The sequence below is a fragment of the Rhincodon typus genome, chromosome 17 (assembly GCF_021869965.1).
Source record: "Rhincodon typus isolate 14 chromosome 17, sRhiTyp1.1, whole genome shotgun sequence".
In the NCBI taxonomy this organism is placed as follows: domain Eukaryota; kingdom Metazoa; phylum Chordata; class Chondrichthyes; order Orectolobiformes; family Rhincodontidae; genus Rhincodon; species Rhincodon typus.
Window position 1 is genome coordinate 4,353,056 of NC_063348.1, and position 18,916 is coordinate 4,371,971.

General features: G+C 39.7%; 1 protein-coding gene across 1 annotated transcript in view; it reads right to left on the bottom strand.

Moving 5' to 3' along the window:
• Nucleotides 1–12,903: 12,903 nt before the first annotated feature.
• The window catches only part of ptpn5 (protein tyrosine phosphatase non-receptor type 5), an 85,504-nt gene continuing 79,491 nt past the window's right edge, over nt 12,904–18,916 (bottom strand). Inside the window, exons 10-13 of the mRNA XM_020529841.2 lie at nt 18,527–18,637; nt 17,392–17,555; nt 16,884–16,997; nt 12,904–12,997 (exon numbers count right to left, since the gene is read on the bottom strand). Coding sequence (XP_020385430.1) covers nt 12,904–12,997; nt 16,884–16,997; nt 17,392–17,555; nt 18,527–18,637 — 483 coding nt within the window. The remainder of the gene's footprint in view (nt 12,998–16,883; nt 16,998–17,391; nt 17,556–18,526; nt 18,638–18,916) is intronic.

The window sequence follows — 18,916 nt, forward strand, 5'->3', positions numbered from 1 at the left end:
CCAGAATTGAACACAATATTCCAAAAGTGGCCTAATTAATGTCCTGTACAGCTGCAACATGACCTCCCGACTCCTATACTCAATACATTGACCAATAAAGGCAACATACCAAATGCCTTCTTCACTATCCTGTCTACCTGCGATTCCATTTTCAAGGAACTATGAGCCTGCACCCCAAGGTCTCTTTGTTCAGCAACACTCCCCAGGACCTGCCTTTCCAAAATGCAGCACCGCACATTTATCATAATTCAACTCCATCTGCCATTCCTCAGCTGATTGGCCCATCTGATCAATATCCCATTGTACTCTGAAGTAACCTTCTTGGCTTTCCAAAAAATATGTAAAGAAACAGTTTCTCTTGCAAACTTGAGCCACGACCGGCCTGTTCTGTCCACTTAGGAAGGAAATGAAAAATTAAGTGCAGTAAGAAAAGATTTTTTGAGAACGGTTCCAGTTTTAGCAACTTCAGTTCCATGGATAGATTGTAAAAATTATGTTTGCTTTCCCTAGAAAAGAAAAGGGTTTAGACGAGATTTGATAAAAATGGCCAATTTCATGAAAGGTCTAAACAAAGTAGACAGAAAGAAAGAGTCAAGAACCAAATGTCTCCAATTTAGTAAAAGGGAAAAGAGTCAATTGCCAGTAAGTGATTAGGATCAGGAATCATAGAATCTGTACAGTGTGGAAACAGGCCCTTTGAGCCAACAAGTCCACACCAAACCTCAGAGCATCCCACCCAGACCCATCCCCCTAATCTACACCTCCCTGAACACTACAGGCAATTTAGCATGGCCAATCCACCTAACCTGCACATCTTTGGACTGTGGGAGGAAACTGGGGCACCTGGAGGAAGCCCACACAGACACAGGGAGAATGTGCAAACTCCACACAGACAGTTGCCCAAGGTTGGAATTGAACCCAGGTCCCTGGTAATGTGAGACAGCAGTGCTAACCACTGTGCCACAGTGCTGCCCATGGAATACCTTACCCAAATGTGTGGTGAAGCTAGATTCACTTATGGCTTTCAAAAGAGAATTGAATATGCACCTGAAGAGAACCAGTATGTGTGGTGAGGGCAGAGATGTAGGATGAGCTAAATCACTCTTGAAGAATGCTGGCATTGATGTAATGTGTCAAATGCCTCCTCTCTTATTGTAACCAACCAACAAAAACAAAGGAGGTACCTTTGAGAACGCAGCCAGCTGGACAGATATGGATAGATTAAGAGCTGAAAAGGAATAACAATCAGAGGGAAAATCTGGTACTGCTTTAAGTGGTTATCAGGAAAATGCCAAAGAACGTTAACAAGTTCCTTGTCCTACAGTATCAAAACTATACAAAGGCTAACTTTGTGTCTGATCACTGGTGAAACCAATAACGAATATTTATCAATGTTCAGTCCATTGAATAATTAATCCTTGTGCATGCAAAGAGGCAGCAACTGCAGTATCAGCACAAAGCTGACATTAAAATCTGGCTTCAGGTCAGGGCATGAGATGATTGTTTGCAACCAGAGTAGAAAATTCCTGAAGGTCAGAAAGACTGGCAGTGCGAACATTGTCCCCAGTCACAAACACCTGTTGTCCCCCTGACCTCAGGATCCCTCTTAAGAATGTGAACAGGCTTTGTCCTGATCCCCAGTTCAGTTCTATGGGTGTCCTTCCCATACTGGAATCTGGTACTGTTGGATCCACTGGAACCATCTCCCCAATACATTCATACTCCAACATCCTTCTCACATCTAATACAAAAGCAACCCAGTTCTCTAGACAAGTCCACTCCTCCACATGTAGTCAGACCCTAGGATTCCCACATAAATATTAGCAAACTCCTGGTACTTTTCTCTCCAATGATTCTAGACATAGGGCTGTTTGCAAAAGCACCAGACTCTGGACTTCACTTGTGCTCCCAAATCAATGGAGCAGCTTCCAGTGCTTTCACATCCTGAGATTCACTATCAGTGGTACCATTTCCTTGGTGCTGAATCTACAATGTTGCCATTTGGTGCATAAGTCTCCAATGTTGCAGAATCTTAGCATCCCCATAACTGTTGTCAAGCCCTACAGATTTATTTTATCTCCTTACTACTATTAAACCCGTTTGCTGTAACTACCTTATACTGAATGTTATTATCAAGTATATCCAAGGTTTTAAAGAAGGAAATTGTTTTTTTTAAATGAGAAAGAGTGAATTGTTTACTGTACCTGGAAGATTTTAAGCATATGTCCTCCAGTACATTCAACACTTTTCTGCATATTATAGTAAAAGACTCTCAGATACAGTTTATACAACTAAATAGATTTATTTCTGTGCTGTGCCTGGAGGCAGATCCATGGTTTATTGCTGGTGTTTTACCATGAACTGTTTTATGTTGGATTTTGTCAGTGGTACCTTGCCTTCACTTTGCATTATCTGGAACAAGGTGAGGATGCAGAAAATAATGGGGATTGAATCTGCACTGTTGATGTTATTATGAACTTTATGTTACCCAGCCCCTAATTTAACCAGCCCCTAGTTTTTTAGATGGAGTCACAAATGTCAATCCCTGGAACAGTGGCAAAACAAAATAAAAGCATTTTATCTGAGTTATTCAGTTACGGTAGTCCTGATAGTACATTATATGCTATATAGCATAACGCTACTGGTCACCACAAGGACCACCACAGAGGGACCCATAAGTGATCAAGAAGAAAGAATCACTTTACAGTATCATTGTTATTTTCATCTTGTCCTAAAACAGGCATCTTCTTCATATTCCTCTCGGACAATTCTAAAACATCACCAGACTGCCTTTATATAATCCATTTAACATAGTAAAATTATTCCAATTTGCCTCACAAGGAGTTAAAATTTGACACTAAGCCACATAAAGCTGTATTAGAAGTGGTGAAGTAGATTTTAAGGAGAGGCTTAAAGGAGGAGAAAGGTGTACAGATGCAGAGATGTTTTGAAATGAAAATATGGAGCTTAAGGACCAGACAACTGAATTCATAACTGCAATTGGTGAAACAATGCGAATTGAAGGTGTGCAGTGATTTCTGAAGGCCATAGGGCTATAGCCACTTACAGAAGTAGAGAGGGCGAGACTATGGGGAGAACTGAACATAAGGAAGACAAGTTTTAAATCAAGATATTATCAGACTGGAAGCCAATGTAGGCCAATGTGGAGAGAAAGCAGAGTCAATATTCCGGATCCAGTGATCTCTCTCTAGATGCTGCTAGATCTGCTGAGTTTCTCCAGCTATTTCTGTTTATGTTTCAGATTTCCAGCATCCACTATTCTTTGTTTATTGTTTAGCTCACAAGTATATTGGGGTGATTACACAGGACTTGGTGAAAGTTAACAAATGGGCAGTAGACTTTTGGTCAAAATATAATATGGAAATATGGTTTAAGTGAAAAATGTATGTAGGTGAGTAGGTATTAGGGAAATAAAACAATATGTTCAAAATAAATAAGGTGCATGTGAGAGTAGATATTCTTTGAAATTATATTTTTTGTCTCTATTGTGGCTGCAAAGTCAACCATTTTGCATACTTGGTTGCTCATGAAATAAAATGTTGGAATTCTGTGTAAGTCAATGAAATTTTTATTAAAATTCCTAAACACCTCCATCACTTTTTATTAAAAAGTTACATCAAATAATTTGACATTGCATCGTATTGAACAAGGCTCTTAGAAATGCCAACATCCTCTTGGTCTTTTGTAAACTAAGCTTGTAAAAGTGTGACTAAGACCTTATTTGTTCCTATTAAACATGTAATATGCCATATGCTATAAGCACTCCAGTGAATTAATTTCATGTTTTTCAGTCAATTGTGAAACATATATGGGAAGTTTCAGTTTGTCTAAATGTTCTGACTGATATGTCTCAGGTCATAGAGGATAGGCAATGATAGAGGTCTGTTGTGACTTGAGCAGTTATTCTTCTTCAGGCCTTCATATACTGTAGGGGTTTTATTAACTAAAGAAGTGAAAGGGTGCTAGATATACCTAAACTTCAAGTCACCAATCCATTCTGTGGCAATGTTTATTAATTAGTTATTTTTACATTTAATGGACTTATATTCAGTACTGTCTATGAATTCTCAGCCTTTTTTGGGGCTGTGCCACTTCCTTGAGGAGATTAAGTTTACCAGTGCTGGCCAACATTATTTTGCTGTAAGGGAAGAGGAGTGAGTTAGTAAAAAAGCAGTGACGTTATGAAAATACTTGTGGAACTTCTGTAAGCTGTCATGATGCAGATAAGGGCCCTTTGGAGAGTAATTATTTCCCTTCACTGGGCTTTCTTACACTAAAAATAAACATGTTTGGACTTTTTCCTGGGCGCCGGGACTACAATCACTTTGCAGACCACAGTGACAATAAGGTCAATTAGAAATGGCAAAAAAATCATTTCAACTGGTAGAGAGGCACCACCTCTCCATCAGTCACAATTTCCATACATTAAGGTAACAAAGAGGCAGCTTGCCACAGTCTCTGCTGGAGTTCGAAAAGGAAGGTTTGGGTCAGGCACAAATGCAGTGATGTACTAGAGGCAATCCAAACTTAAGAGAGTCTTTGTTTGCAAGTCTCTTGTTCCCGGTACTTCTGTAAAGTAAATAAACTGATACTTCCATAAAGAGTAATTATGAATTTGTGATTCAGACTTATCCCATTCAACAAGCTTATTCTCATCATAAAACATTCACTGGCCTATCCGAATTATTTTAAAGATTTTTTTGATACAGATAATTTTATCTGTTATTTATTTGTTATTTTATTTGTTCCATGGATGTGTTACTCTGGAGTAAAATATCTTTTCCTAATCTCTTCTCATTCCAAGTTTTTTTAGTGAAGTTCTCTGCTTAAAGTCGAAGTAAAAAATTTAAATCTATGTTGGGTAAGAGCTAATCAGAATTCAACACACATCAGCTATATTTTTTACCTGAGTAACATATTCATGACAACCCCTTTCTCAAGCAGTTGTGTCTTCTAATTTGACCTGAAAGAGCAAATATAGGCAAGACTCATGAAAAAGTTATGTTTCATCAGAGCTGCAGATATGCGACTGAAAAACTGGAAATTAATCTGTTCAGACTGAATTTTCTGCTCACATTTAATTACAGACAGACCATACGAATGACAAGCAGGATACAGCAAATACAAGATTTAACTTATAAACAGGGTTCAGTAGTAACAATACATCAGAATAAAGTACAGCAGAGTACAAAAATAATTTGCTACAATGCAAAATAGTTTCTCAAGTCTTGTTATTGTGAAAATTGTAATACGCAGTTTCAACAGCTTTAGGAATAAGAGTTCAAAACCATTCAAATTCTTGAAGTGAAGATTTCAGCAGGTGAGTTCATACACAAACTGGACAACGTAACTAATGGTAGGGAGGCTTAGGAATAGCTGGACGATACAAATAAGATTGGTCTCCTGCTACCTGTCGTTAATCAGAATCCACACCCCTTTCAACCCTCAGCAAAGGGAAAATAGGCATAACATATTCTTACATAAGCAAAAATCATGCATTTATTTAGCATTTGTTATCATCTCGGAGTGTCTCAGTGAACCACACAACTGACTAATTTTGATTTTTGAAGTTTAACAGTAATTCTGTTCACTTCAAGATGCCTCGCAGTAAACATGATAAATGGTGATTTAATCCGATTTTGCCCCAATGAAAAATGTTAGCTCTCAGGACAACTCCCTACTCTTCTTCAGGAAAAATGTCCTCAGTATAAATTCTTCTCTAAAAGCCTATGGGTAACTTAGTACTGCATTAAGTTGTATTTTTACATTTGATGTCAATTTTTAAGCTGCTGGAGATGACTGGCACAGGTATGAGTAACGGCTGTGAGTGATGCTGTGCAGGTAATCTATGTCATTATTGTGGATAGGTAGCAAGTGTGAATGGCATTGGTTGGTGCTGGCGTAAATGTACTGGCTGGCCCAGTCTGTAAACAAATCAATGCTGATTGCTAATGGTGCCACTAGTAGCTGGAGCAGGATAGATGTGGGTGGTACAAACTGACTGGAACAAGGTGTAAATACTGTAACTGGTTTACAGTAGGTATGAATGGCAGACGTTGTGTGCATGACCCAAAACTGTTAAATAATGAGTTTTTTTTTGTTCTTTAATGGGATGTCAGTGCCACCAGCAATGCCAGCAATTTTTTTACTAAATCAATCCCACTGTCATTAGCTATAGCAAGAGTGAATGCCACAGGTTGAATCATTGTTTCATTTCTCAGAGGGCATCTTGGAATCCACTTGGACATCTCAAGAGGTATCTACTAGAAATCAAAGCTTATCCATGATGGAGACCTCTAATTGCTTCCCTGAGCGAACTCTTGCTGGGCTACAGTTTGAAAGGCACTAGACACACTATGTTCAAGTGATTTTGTCTGAAGTTAGACCCAACAGCTCTTTTAATCATCACAGTTGGATCATCACAGTTTAATCTTCACATCTTATCTTCTCCCAACATCCATAGGAGTACTTGCCTGCAGGGATTGTCAATGTTTTAGGTGACTTCATAAGCTCTCAAACCCATATGACAGGCTTGAACTCCTGCTAGCTGTTATTCTCTCAAATAAGAAAGAATGAAAGAGAAACAGAAAGGCAGAGGCAATGATCAAAAAGCATTGGAGAGTAAGAAACGAGCAGACAGGCTAGAGACAAGAGTTAATTCAAACAGATCAATTATATGGGGTAGATCTACTGAGCCTTCAATCTGTAGCAGAAAAGTAGACCACTGCAAGTGTAAATCAGAAAATTGTGAGTGAATTGCCTCTAATTTTCCAAGCTATTTTTGTTTGGTTTACTAATTCTCTTCTTTGGTGAACTGTTTACAAAGATTGGCTCTGCCAGAGCCCAAGAAAAGTGTATCCTGCCAAAAGAATGGATAATAAGGAGATGAGATTGCAACACAACATTAACTTTGTATCTTTCATTCTCTCTTAACTTAGGGATTGTCACCATTGTCATCGTGGATGAGTTCGGCAAACTCAACACAGACTAGTAACTGAAATGGGGATCGCATGGTCAATGTTATCAATCTATAGTGAAGCCAAAGTGGGCTGGTAATTTTTCTGTTCTGGGTATTGCAACATGTGATGTGAGGAGGTTTGACAGTGGTAATAACGTTTACAGCATCTCATACCCAGGATCTTTAAGTTTGACATCAGTAAAACTTTCTGTGCAGATTACAAAGTTAATCTTGAATGATTGAGGAATGGAGAGATTGGATTGTAGGAACTGACCGTAGAAAAGACACATTAGGGGATGCGATTGCTATTTTTAGGATTCAGGGGGAATTAAATAAATTGATCATGACAAGCTGTTTCATTCTATCCAGGACAGTTTAACTAGATGGCATGCCCACCTTTGAAGGAAGGTCAGTTTATAATTAATTTGAGGAAACCTCATTTTAGTGAGCAAGCAGTAAATCTATAGAAGGGCTCTCCAGGGAAATTTTAATTTCCTTCTAACTACAAATAAAAAAAATTAACAGGAGAGCATTTAGCACAGCAGGAAACAAAACAAAATGGAGATTCATATAAATACAAAGTTAATTCCGCAAAGGCTGACCATTTAGAGGTTAAAGCCAGACCAGATAGATGCGGTTATGAAACACTTAAAACTCTCAGATGCTGAATTTTTCCAAAGATTATATAGTTGTAATTATAACTCAAAATACATGCCTTATTTGGTTATTGTTTATTCAAAGATATATCTGATGCAATCAATTAATATTTTAATCGTTGCCAAACGCCTTTGTAAACCTTTTCTGTTTGTCTGTCAAATATATGGTAGTGATACCATTCAAACTGAAAAGCATGATATTTTCATCAAATTGCCACAGCAATGAATTTTACAGCCAGTTGTTATGGTTCCTCAATGCTTGCTGGTACCAGCCATGCCTTTTTAAGAGTTGGCACATCTGTTTGGAGTCATACCTAATACAAAGGAAGGTGTTTGCAGTTGTTGAAGATCAGTCTCAGCCCCGGGTCTTTACGATAGAAGTTCCTCAGGTTAGTTTCCTCGACCCTCCCATCCTCAGCTGCTTCATCAATGATCTTCTTTCCAACATAAGGTCAGAATTGGAGATATTTGCTGATTTTTGCACAATGTTCAAAATCATGCACAACTCGTCAGATACAGAAGCATCTCACTTTCATATGCAGCAAGACCTGGACAACATCCAGGCTGATAAGTGGCAAGGAACATTCACGCCACACAACTGCCAGGCAATGTCTAGCTTCAACAAGAGAGAATCTAACCAATGCACCTAGACATTCAGTGACATTCCTCTCACTGAATTCACCCTTGTCAACATCCTGGGATTACTATTGACCAGAAACTGAACTGGACCTGTCATATAAATACCGTCACTACAAGAGCAGGTCAAAGGCTAGGAATTCTGCAGCAAGTAACTCACCTCCTGATTCTCCAGTGCCTTGTCCATCATACACAAGGTACAAGCCAGAAGTGTGATGGAATTCTCTCCAATTGCCTGGAGATATGCAGCTCTATCAATACTCAAAGAGGTTGTCACCATCCAGGACAAAGCAGCTCATTCCACATTCTTTCCCTTCACCACCACCAGCACAGTGGTACCATTGACAAGATACACTGCAACAGCTCAACAAGGCTCCTTAGACAGCATCTTCCAAACCTGTGATGTCTACCACCGAGAAAGACAATGAAAGACAAGGGCAGCAGATGCATGGGCACCATCCCTTATCTGCAAGTTCCCCTCCATGCTGCACACCATCCTGCCTTGCAACTGTAATGCTATTCCTTCATTGTAACTGCGTCAAAAACCTGGAACTCCCTCCCAAACAGTACTGCGGGTGCATCTACACCCCAAGGATAGCCACAGTTCAGGCTGGCCACTTACCAGCGTCTTCTCCAGGTCAATTAGAGACGAGCTTAGCCAGGTATGCCCACATACCATGAATGAATAAGAAAAAGAAAATGTCTTCACTGAAAACACTGCCTAATATTAGCTAAGTTGGCAATTCTTAATATCAGCTTCTTCTCTAGAAGATACTTACCTTAAGAGATTGTTGCATATTTACCAACAATGAAAGTCACTTACCTATTTAAAGTTTTTGAGATGATTTGTAACTCCAGTTGTGGATGAGGTTGTAGCCATGCTCGCCGAGCCAGTGGTTTCGTTGCAAATGTTTCATGACCCTGCTAGGTAACATCATCAGTGTGCCTCCGGTGAAGTGTTGGTATTCTGGCCCACTTGTTATTTATATACCTTGGTTTGCTGGGGTGGTTGGTAGTACTTCCGGTTCTGTTTCTCAGTGATTTGTACACAGGGTCTAATTCAATGTGTTTGTTGATGGAGTTCCGGTTGGAATACCAGACCTCTAGGAATTCCCTGGTGTGTCTCTGTTTGGCTTGTGCTATTATGGATGTGTTGTCAAAGTCAAATTTGTGTCCCTCGTTGTCTGTGTGTATTGAGACCAGTGAGAATTGGTCGTGTCTCTTGGTGGCTACTTGGTGCTCATGTATCCGTATTGTCAATTGTCTTCTGGATTGGCCTATGTAGTGTTTCTCACAGTCCTTGCATGGTATTTTGTATATTACTCCAGTTTTGCTGGTTTTGGGTATACGGAGTCTTCAAAAGGAATGGATACTCGAAAAGCACAATCCGCTGTTACCTCCGAGACAGACCACAACAGGAAGACACAACACGACCAGACTCACTAATCACCCTACCATACATCAGGGACATTTCAGAGATGACCACAAGACTACTCAGACCCCTAGGTATCAGAGTAGCCCACAAACCGATAACCACCCTACGACAGCTACTGACAAACGTAAAGGACCCCATACCCAAAACCAGTAAAACTGGGGTTATATACAAAATACCATGCAAGGACTGTGAGAAACACTACATAGGCCAAACCAGAAGAAAACTGACAATACGGATACATGAACACCAACTAGCCACCAAAAGACACGACCAATTCTCACTGGTCTCAATACACACAGAGAACAAGGGACACAAATTCGACTGGGACAACACATTCATAATAGCACAAGCCAAACAGAGACATGCCAGAGAATTCCTGGAAGCCTGGTATTCCAACTGGAACTCCATCAACAAACACATTGAATTAGACCCTGTGTATAAATCACTGAGAAACAAAACCGGAAATAACACCAACCATCCCAGCAAACCGAGGCATATAAGTAGCAAATGGGACACAACACTGATGCTTCACTGGAGGCACACTGACGATGTTACGTAGCAGGGGGATGAAACACTTGCAGCCAAACCCACTGGCTCAGCGAGCACGGCTACAACCTCACTTATCTATTCCTTTTATCATAGGTTTTCTTGCTAAAGTTCAAGTTGATGGCCGTGAATGCTGATGATTAGATTACTATTGAACTCATACCAAGAGTCAACATCAACTGTTCCTAGCTCAGATACAGTTTGGGTAAAATCAGTCTAAAACCTCTTGTATATCCAACCAAGATTCCATCCTTCTCTCAATTTGATACAAATTCCACACACTACACCGATTATTGTTTTTTCCATTTTCCACATCAACCATCCTAGGTGTTTCATCTTGTGACATTTCCAATTTTTGTTAATGATGGGCTGTTCTGTTGTTAGTATGTTCTTCCCTAAGCATTTTGACGTGTTTTCTTATAGGAGCCTCCCATCTAGTAACAGAGACCTTCAACCTTTTGTTCTGGCCTGGCTATGAACCATAATTGTAGAAGTGAAATAACAATGGGTCATACCTTTGAAATCCTGTTGGAACAAATGTCCACATTATATTTCAGGATGATAACTCTGACACTGCTCTAATCACGCAGTACAAGTTTTAATATACACTAACCTGTATTATTGACCAATTAAACCACAAGGTAATTCCTTCAAACACTCAGTCATTACATCACTATTGTTAATTTCAGTGTGACCTTCACCTTTTGACACAAAGGACATTGGAATCTCATATTTGTTATGAGGAAGTTCCGAGGAAAGGTCACCGGACCCAAAATATTAACTCTGATTTTTCTTCACAGATGTTGTCAGACCTGCTGAGCTTTTCCAGCAACTTCTTTCAGTTTTTACATTGGAATCTCATATTTGCTATGAGAACTTCAAGTCAACACAAAAGGAGGTTTGAACAGAATATCCCTTCCTTAAATTTTACTTTGGCATCTAAATTCTCTAAAATTATAGAACCACTGTTCTCATTTCAAAGGTGCACTCTCACCCCAGGTTTTTAGCAAACAAATAGCTGGCATTTTCTCGTCATGACCAATTTCCAAGAAGTTGAGACACATTAGTCCCATCGCTTATCAAACTAAAACGTTATACTTTCCCTGCTAATAAGCTATAAAGACTTCCCAATAACTGCAAGCAAGGGAATAACTGCAAGCAAGCCAACACCAGCAATAGAACAAATCATTTTCCTTCAAAATTAAAATGCAGCTTGGAGGATTTTAGCGGAGAGCCATTGTTGATTTGGTTATCTGTGATTCATCCTCCAGTTTAGGCTAACACAACCTCATGTATACATCTGGGGTTGGGGATGGGGGTCAAAGCTATAGTTCAAAGCACATCACACTGTGACAATTTTTAATGCGATATCGGTTTGGACTAAAATCATAATACAGGTGCCTATAGAAGATATTTATTTTACTTTCTACAAACTTCCACATGTTTCAACTTAGTAAAATGACAGGAAAGTCATTGAACACCAGACAGTCAGTTCAAAAATTACATGTGGATTCTATAATAATTTGGATGAAATAATAAATAATAAGACTCTGATATGTTTTACTCAACTGTTCTCTTAGCCAAAGGTGGTGTTTTACTCAAGGAGAAAAACAATTACCCTCACAACAAAACATACAAATATTTAGAACTTCAACGCATATAACATGCCATTCAATCAATTTTCTGGCACACAATATGTAATAAAATAGATTGAATTAAAATCATTTTAATAATTATACTCTCAAAAGTAAACATTATTTCCTCTTATTAGAGATTTCAAAATCTGTTTTACCAAAGTAAGTAGAGCTGAATGAAAAGAATTTAAACTTACATAACACCTCATCCTAATTCTCAGAAATGATCCAAATGTGCTCAGTAATTTCCCACAAAGCACAATGAGTTGAAAAATGCAGTTTGTTTTTGGTGGAGACAAAAAAAAACTGCAGATGCTGGAAACCAAGGTAGACAAACAGGAGGCTGGAAGAACACAGCAGGCCAGGCAGCATCTGGAGGAGAGGTGTGGTCAATGTTTCGGGTGTTACGTTGACTGCTCCTTTCCTCCAGATGCTGCCTGGCCTGCTGTGTTCTTGCAGCCTCCTGTTTGTCTGCCTTGTTTTTGGTGGAGTTTGCGGAAGGAGCCTTGGATGGAAGAACTCCCTGATCTTCAGACAGTGTATTGGGAATTCAACATCCAACTGAATATCTCAACACTGCATGAAGCATGATCCCCACATAGACAGCTTGGGCTAAATGGCCTGTTTCTGTGCTGTATATCGTATGTAAACTGATATATGCGATCCAATGGAAGGAGAACCGCAGTGATCTGTTGCTTTAGAAACTGAAGTGAATTACTTGCAGCTCCTGAGAGAGTGACAAGTATCTATCTATTCAGACATGAAACACAGGTTTACACGCTTATGATAGTTTAACTTCTCCACAATTGCATGAATTGAAAAGTTGTTCTTTAAAAATGAAATGGCTCAGACACTTACATTCATGAAGTCCACTTCAGTGACAATGAACCATTCCGTTTGTAAACCACATACCCACACATTTAGCATCAGCTAGTTTGACAAATGACATAAAATCATATTGGTAGAGAGATTTTTGTGCCACTTTGGTCCATGGCTGCTTGGTTGGCAGGCTGTCACTCATTCTTCTGCTTGTTGGGATAGCTGTCTCTCACACAGACTCAGGGCATGGTGTACAAATTGGTACTGCTCACATGTCTGGATCATACCTCCCCTGAGAAACAACACAACATTCACATCATGTCAGACTCTTGTCAGTTTGCACAATCCATCCAATTTATTTGAAAAAATAACCTCAGAAACCCTCGCTGAACTTTTTTTAATGACCCCATCTCTAAGGCAGGAGCAGTGGAGTGGAGGGTGGGCCTGCCTCAATAGGGCTAGAAGGCCACGACCTGACATTGTGGCCAAGCAACTAGGTTCACAGTTTCCCTTGACCTTGTGAAGCTGCCCTGCCTCCAGCCAGTCATTCAGATAGGCAGTAGCCATCCACTCTCCACAGTGCTACTGAGAGTGGGGGCCACTATGGGACTGCAACATGTTATCATAAGAAGCAGCATGGAGGCTGGATTCACAAGGTGATTTGGCACGGTTCTGGTGAGGGTCAGTTAAGCAAGCCCTGGCAACTGGAATGGGGTGTCCGTGATCACTAAGTCAGGAGTGGAGACAGTGATGGCAATCCCAAGTGATGCCTCCTGCTATGACATCTGATTTTATGCCCTACCCTCAGCGTGTTAACCCACTCCCAATAGATCAGAATATTGTGGACCTATTACAATGTGAGAAAACACTCAAGGTCATAATAGGTTCTAGAAAATTGTGTAGGCTGCACACTCTGAATATAGCATTTTGAAAATAACTCATTTTAGCTGACAGAATGGTCCTTTGGGAACTTACAAAGGCATATTCAAACTCACACCTGTCTAGTACTTGGCCTTCTGTTCACCACGAGCCTTCTGCAGCTGGTTTGGCTGTGAAGGAGCTGGTAACATTGTGGGAATGTCATTGAACTAACAATCCAGACTCACTCAGGCTGACGTTGTGGAGACATTAATTCAGATCACACGATGGCAGCTGGTGGGATTTATGTGATTTGATTTGATTTATTGCCATGTGTACCTAAGTACAGCAAAAACCTTTGTTTGTGAGCATTACAGGCAGATCATAGTAAGCAAGGACATACAGATCATAGGGTGTATGGACAGAGTGAGGCATACAGGTTACACTGCACAGGAGGTGCGTGAAGCAAGATCAACATTAACATTAACATATCAATAAATACATTTGGAATATAAAGTTAATCTCATGGCCATGAGACTGTCATTGAAAGTTACAATAACATCCTTTAGGGAAGGAAAACTTCCATCCTTATGTAGCTTACATATGTGACTCCAACAATGTGGTTGTAGTGAGCTACTCAGTTTCAAAGGTAACAAAATTTTGGCCTTGACACGGATGCCCAAGTCCCAGGATTTTTTTAAAATCACATCCTGATCTCCACCTTTGACCTCCTTGTCCTTTACTCATTTTCAGCGCAACAAAATGTACAAAAGTACATCAATGCTTAAGGGATCAATTGTATCTGCTTCTGTCTGGTGTTAATAGCATTATTACCTGGCATTACTGCCAATGTAGATAAATACATTTTGAAAGGGGACTCAAAGTAGGTGCTGGTTTCAGGTTAAAACAAATGGGAAAATTGGGGCCCCATGACATTAACGAGACCTTGATTGCATTTTAAATTTGGAACTGGACGGTGTATATACAAGAACTAGAGTGGTCCAACAAAAGTGGTATTGACTTACTTCAGTAAGGCCCAAAAGAGCAGGGCAGCAATTATAAGTGTAGTGGGCCAGGAGAGAGTAAGTAATCAGGAAGGAGGGTATGACCGGGAAAAGCATGGTTTAGCAATCAGGAGAGAGGTGGGGAGTTAATTGAGAGGGTAGTAATTGCTGGCTGACAGTAGCAAAATTTGTCTTTAATGGCACCCTGCATGATAAAGACGCCATGGATAGGTAGTACATACACCTAGTTTTCTGGCTGTCTGTGTTCAGGCCAGCTAAATCTAACATAAGGAGTTTCAAACAGCCTATTTGTATTATAGGGATATTACACTGCTGTCAGGCTTGGCTTGCATACCATTTGGTGCCTAAGGCAAATAGTGCATTTCTGGCTCATTGTGTGCAAGTATACCACCAAAATGTTGGATATTCTTGTGTTTATTTTACACTTGCAAACTGGGCACAGCATCATCCAATTTCCAAGCTAATGTTTCATATTACTTTATGAAACTAATTAAATAATTTGTTTTTCTCTTATCCACTGTATGTGATAAATCTGTATATAAACAATTACTGTTTATAAATCTTGAAAATCCTAGTATCAAGGGTGAACTCAGAATCCAATAAGTTGTTTCTGACTCTTTATCCGATTCTGAGATAAAGTCTCTTTAAACTAAAATATAAAAACTGATAACAGCTATCCTGTGGAACTTTCGCCCAATATAAGTTCTTTATATTTATCTTCCAGCTCGTTTCAAAAAGTGAAATACTCTGCTCAGGTTACACAAAACACATACCTTCTACTGAGAAAAATGAACCACCTACAAACCATAATTGCTGTACATTTTTACATGAACAAATGTTGCTGTTATTCTAATTGCTCAGCTCTGTCTTGTTGACAACTATGGATGTCTCTATACAGGACTCTTACAACGTAAGTACTTGTTAATGGAAAGAAACCTTAGAAATGTATTTATTCATGACTTTTAAATCACTTGCAGAAACAAAGTAATGAGACATTCTGTCACCTCATGAGGAAAGGCATTAGTCCTCTAAGACAGAACAGTACAGATGGATGGAGGGAATTTGTGCACACTATCAGTTATGCAGTGTCTGACATTCATGGCAAATTGCAGTCTCAGCAAATGTGGAATAGGTTCTCAAAGTGCATATTTAAATACTAAGTGTTTCCATTAGATTTACTGTACAGTGCAGATTTAATATTCTTGTATTATGTACCTTGTTATAGAGACTCATAGGCTCATTAGTTGTTGTAAAAAGTTAAACTTTCATCTAGAACTTGAGGGGGTGTTGTTTTGTATCTTGTCTCTAACAGCATTCTCCTGTAAAGGATTCCATATTTAATGTATATATAATGTTGCGACTGTTGGTCTGCTATGTGTCTGCAACATGTACACACAAATCAGTCGGTTTGTTGAAAGTCTGCTTCATAACTTGGAATGTGTTTTACTGTTTTAAATGAACTAACCCACAGGGTATTAGACCGTTATTATGAACATAAGTACTTGTTGAAGATGTTTGTTTAACTACTGCTACTTAATTCCTATAGGCCTTTTCCAGAATGTCAATGTTTTTACAGCTTTCATTAAGATACAAATGACTAGATAACTAGGGGTCCCCGGTGTTAGTTCTGTGGGTGAAGCCCAATGGATGTGTCCACCAGCAGGTCCTTACCCATGATTGAATTCCCAACAGAAGTCCAGCCCTTCAAAAGATACTGGCCAATGAGGGGCCACCAGTATCATTGACATTGGTCACTCTTGGTGGCACTATATCCATCAGAGGCATGGAATCATGGTGCCATCCAAAGACAATGATGCTTGAAGGTCACAGGTGGGCAAGTCAGACAAGGTCAGGGGATATATTTCAATGCCCCCAGCCCCCACTTCCCAATGCCATGGTGTACAGGGTGCCTGATAACAAGGGACCCAAGAGGCGTTAGCACATCGGACAAGGTTTGCTAGGTGGCATCCAGAGAGACAGCTCCAATTTAATCCCCAAGTCATCACCAAATTGCAGTGGGCTCAAGGATAATGGATGTCAATTAGCTCATTAATAATCACCACTGGCTTCCACGTCCCATGGCCAGAATCCCACATCAGGCTCTTCCTAGCTCCCACTTCATCAGGGACAGGGAAGATTTTGTGGCCACTGAGAGAGAGACAGAGAGAGAGAGAGAGGTGGGGCCTCTCCTAGAATTAATTGAGTTCAAATGCCATGTTTTTCACTGCAATGGACTTATTAATTCCACTCCATTTTTACTGAAAGCTGCAATGCTGACTGGATTATTACACTGACCTGTCTATCCTTAGCTGACAGGTTGTCCTCAGTATATCAACTACACCAGCATACTTCAGCTCTCTGTAACAGATGCTGGTGGCAATGAAACAGCCTGTCCTTCCAATGCCAGCACTGCAATAAAACAGCAAGAAAATGATGTAAACAGTTGTGTTCACATTAAATTTAATTTACACTATGAAAAGAACAAATGGATGAAATAAAAAGCAAGAATCTAGATGAGAATCTTTTCTTCTCTGAGTATCCAACTGAGTAAACATTGCTACAGATCTTTTCTGACTTTGAGAAAACCAGACGAAGGTCAAAGCACAGAACAACACCACAAAAAGAATACAGAAGATGGCACAAATAAGAAAAATGTGACTCACTCACCTTATTGATTATTAAATACTGTGCACTGCAGGCGAGAAGGTCCATAGTTTTAAGACCAGAAGACAGAATGATTTAGAGTTGTGAATGGTGCAATGAATTTTAAACCTGAAATTAATGCATAAAATTATCTTTTTACCTGCAGTGGACTATCACTGGTCCACTATTGTCCTTCTTAGCTTGCTGTCTGGCCTCTTCCACCTCCTGAACCAGCTGTAAAAGTGGACGAGCATTATCTGGTGTCTTCTGATCAGGCCATGATGTGTACCAGTAGTGCTTTAGATGTCTTTCCTCCAAACCATCCTGAAAGTGGCAATGTGTGGAACGAAGATTAGCGTTTGGTGAGTTAAACCTACAGACCTTACATGTGATTGTTGTCTTCATGAATCCCTACCTGAGCTGATGCTATTGTTAACTCTCAGGTTACAGCTGGATGCTGTGTGTAGCTCCAGCTTTCTCCCTCTTTGATCCTCATCAGAGCTTAACACCCGAGAGAGTGGGGCCCATAGAACTTAGCTGCACTCCATTTCCAGGCCCTCATCTCCCCTCTCATTTTATTCACACGCCCTCAGTTCCTGGTGGTTTGAGGTGATCCAGCAGTGTGTCTCCGTATGCTGCTGACAACATTTTCCCTGCTTCCAGCGGCCTCTGCTAATGCCCATGCTGTTCTCCCCTCCCTGCCAATGGCTGCTGCTTAGAATCAACACTGACCTTTCAGTAATTCACCACATCATCATTCCTGAAAAGGCTCTAAAGTTTGTGGTTTCCATGTAAGCTTTGCATAATCTGAAAACCCCTGTAAAATTGCAGTTAATTGCATGCTTTAAATATCTGCCTGCCATTTCTGTGAAGCAGGTTCACCTCCCCAGCCAGATTCCACATGCAGTTGCGTTGTAAAACTGAAACCTCTGACCTGAGGCCATCCATTGCAATGTTGCATTTTCTGTCACTCATCCACTTCTGTATTCATGTTGCTATGGTTGCTTTTATTCTGTGATCTTTATCCTTACTACAAGCCTGCTATACGGAATCTTATCAAATTGCTTTTGAAATTCTATGCGCACCAATCCCTTTAGTCTTTCTTCATTACTCTTAAATCCTAATATCCACAATTGTCAGAATGTGAAGGCAGAGACAAATAATTTCCAGTATGAAATGATGACAAATAATATTTTTTAGGGAGACAGAAGATAATATTACTGGTATAAACAATGAAGAATTTTTTCATAATACTGTTGATCCAATAATGAAGTCAGAAATGAACATTCTTTCACCTTTAGGGTAATGTTTCTCAAACTGTAGTCATCTGCATGTTGCACACTGTTTACAATCACTTCGATTCCTTGGTAATTGGCTTTATCCTCAGGCCAGTACACTGTACATTTCTGAAACAGGGAATAAATTTTAAAAATATTAGTTGTGTCAGAAGGCTGTGAAGACTTAAGAACTCAGATTTGAAATCTAAAATCTTTTCAAATATATATGGTTTTCCACTGAACGATGGGTTTCTCATCCATGTTAAGTGATCAGGGGGATCTACTCATCACCTCAATGTATTGAGTATTAATTTGAGGTAAGGGAGACCTAAGGATCATAGTACAGACAAAAAAATGGGCTTGTTTGGGTTACCAATAAGATCATTTGATGTGAAGCTGTTTCTGCTC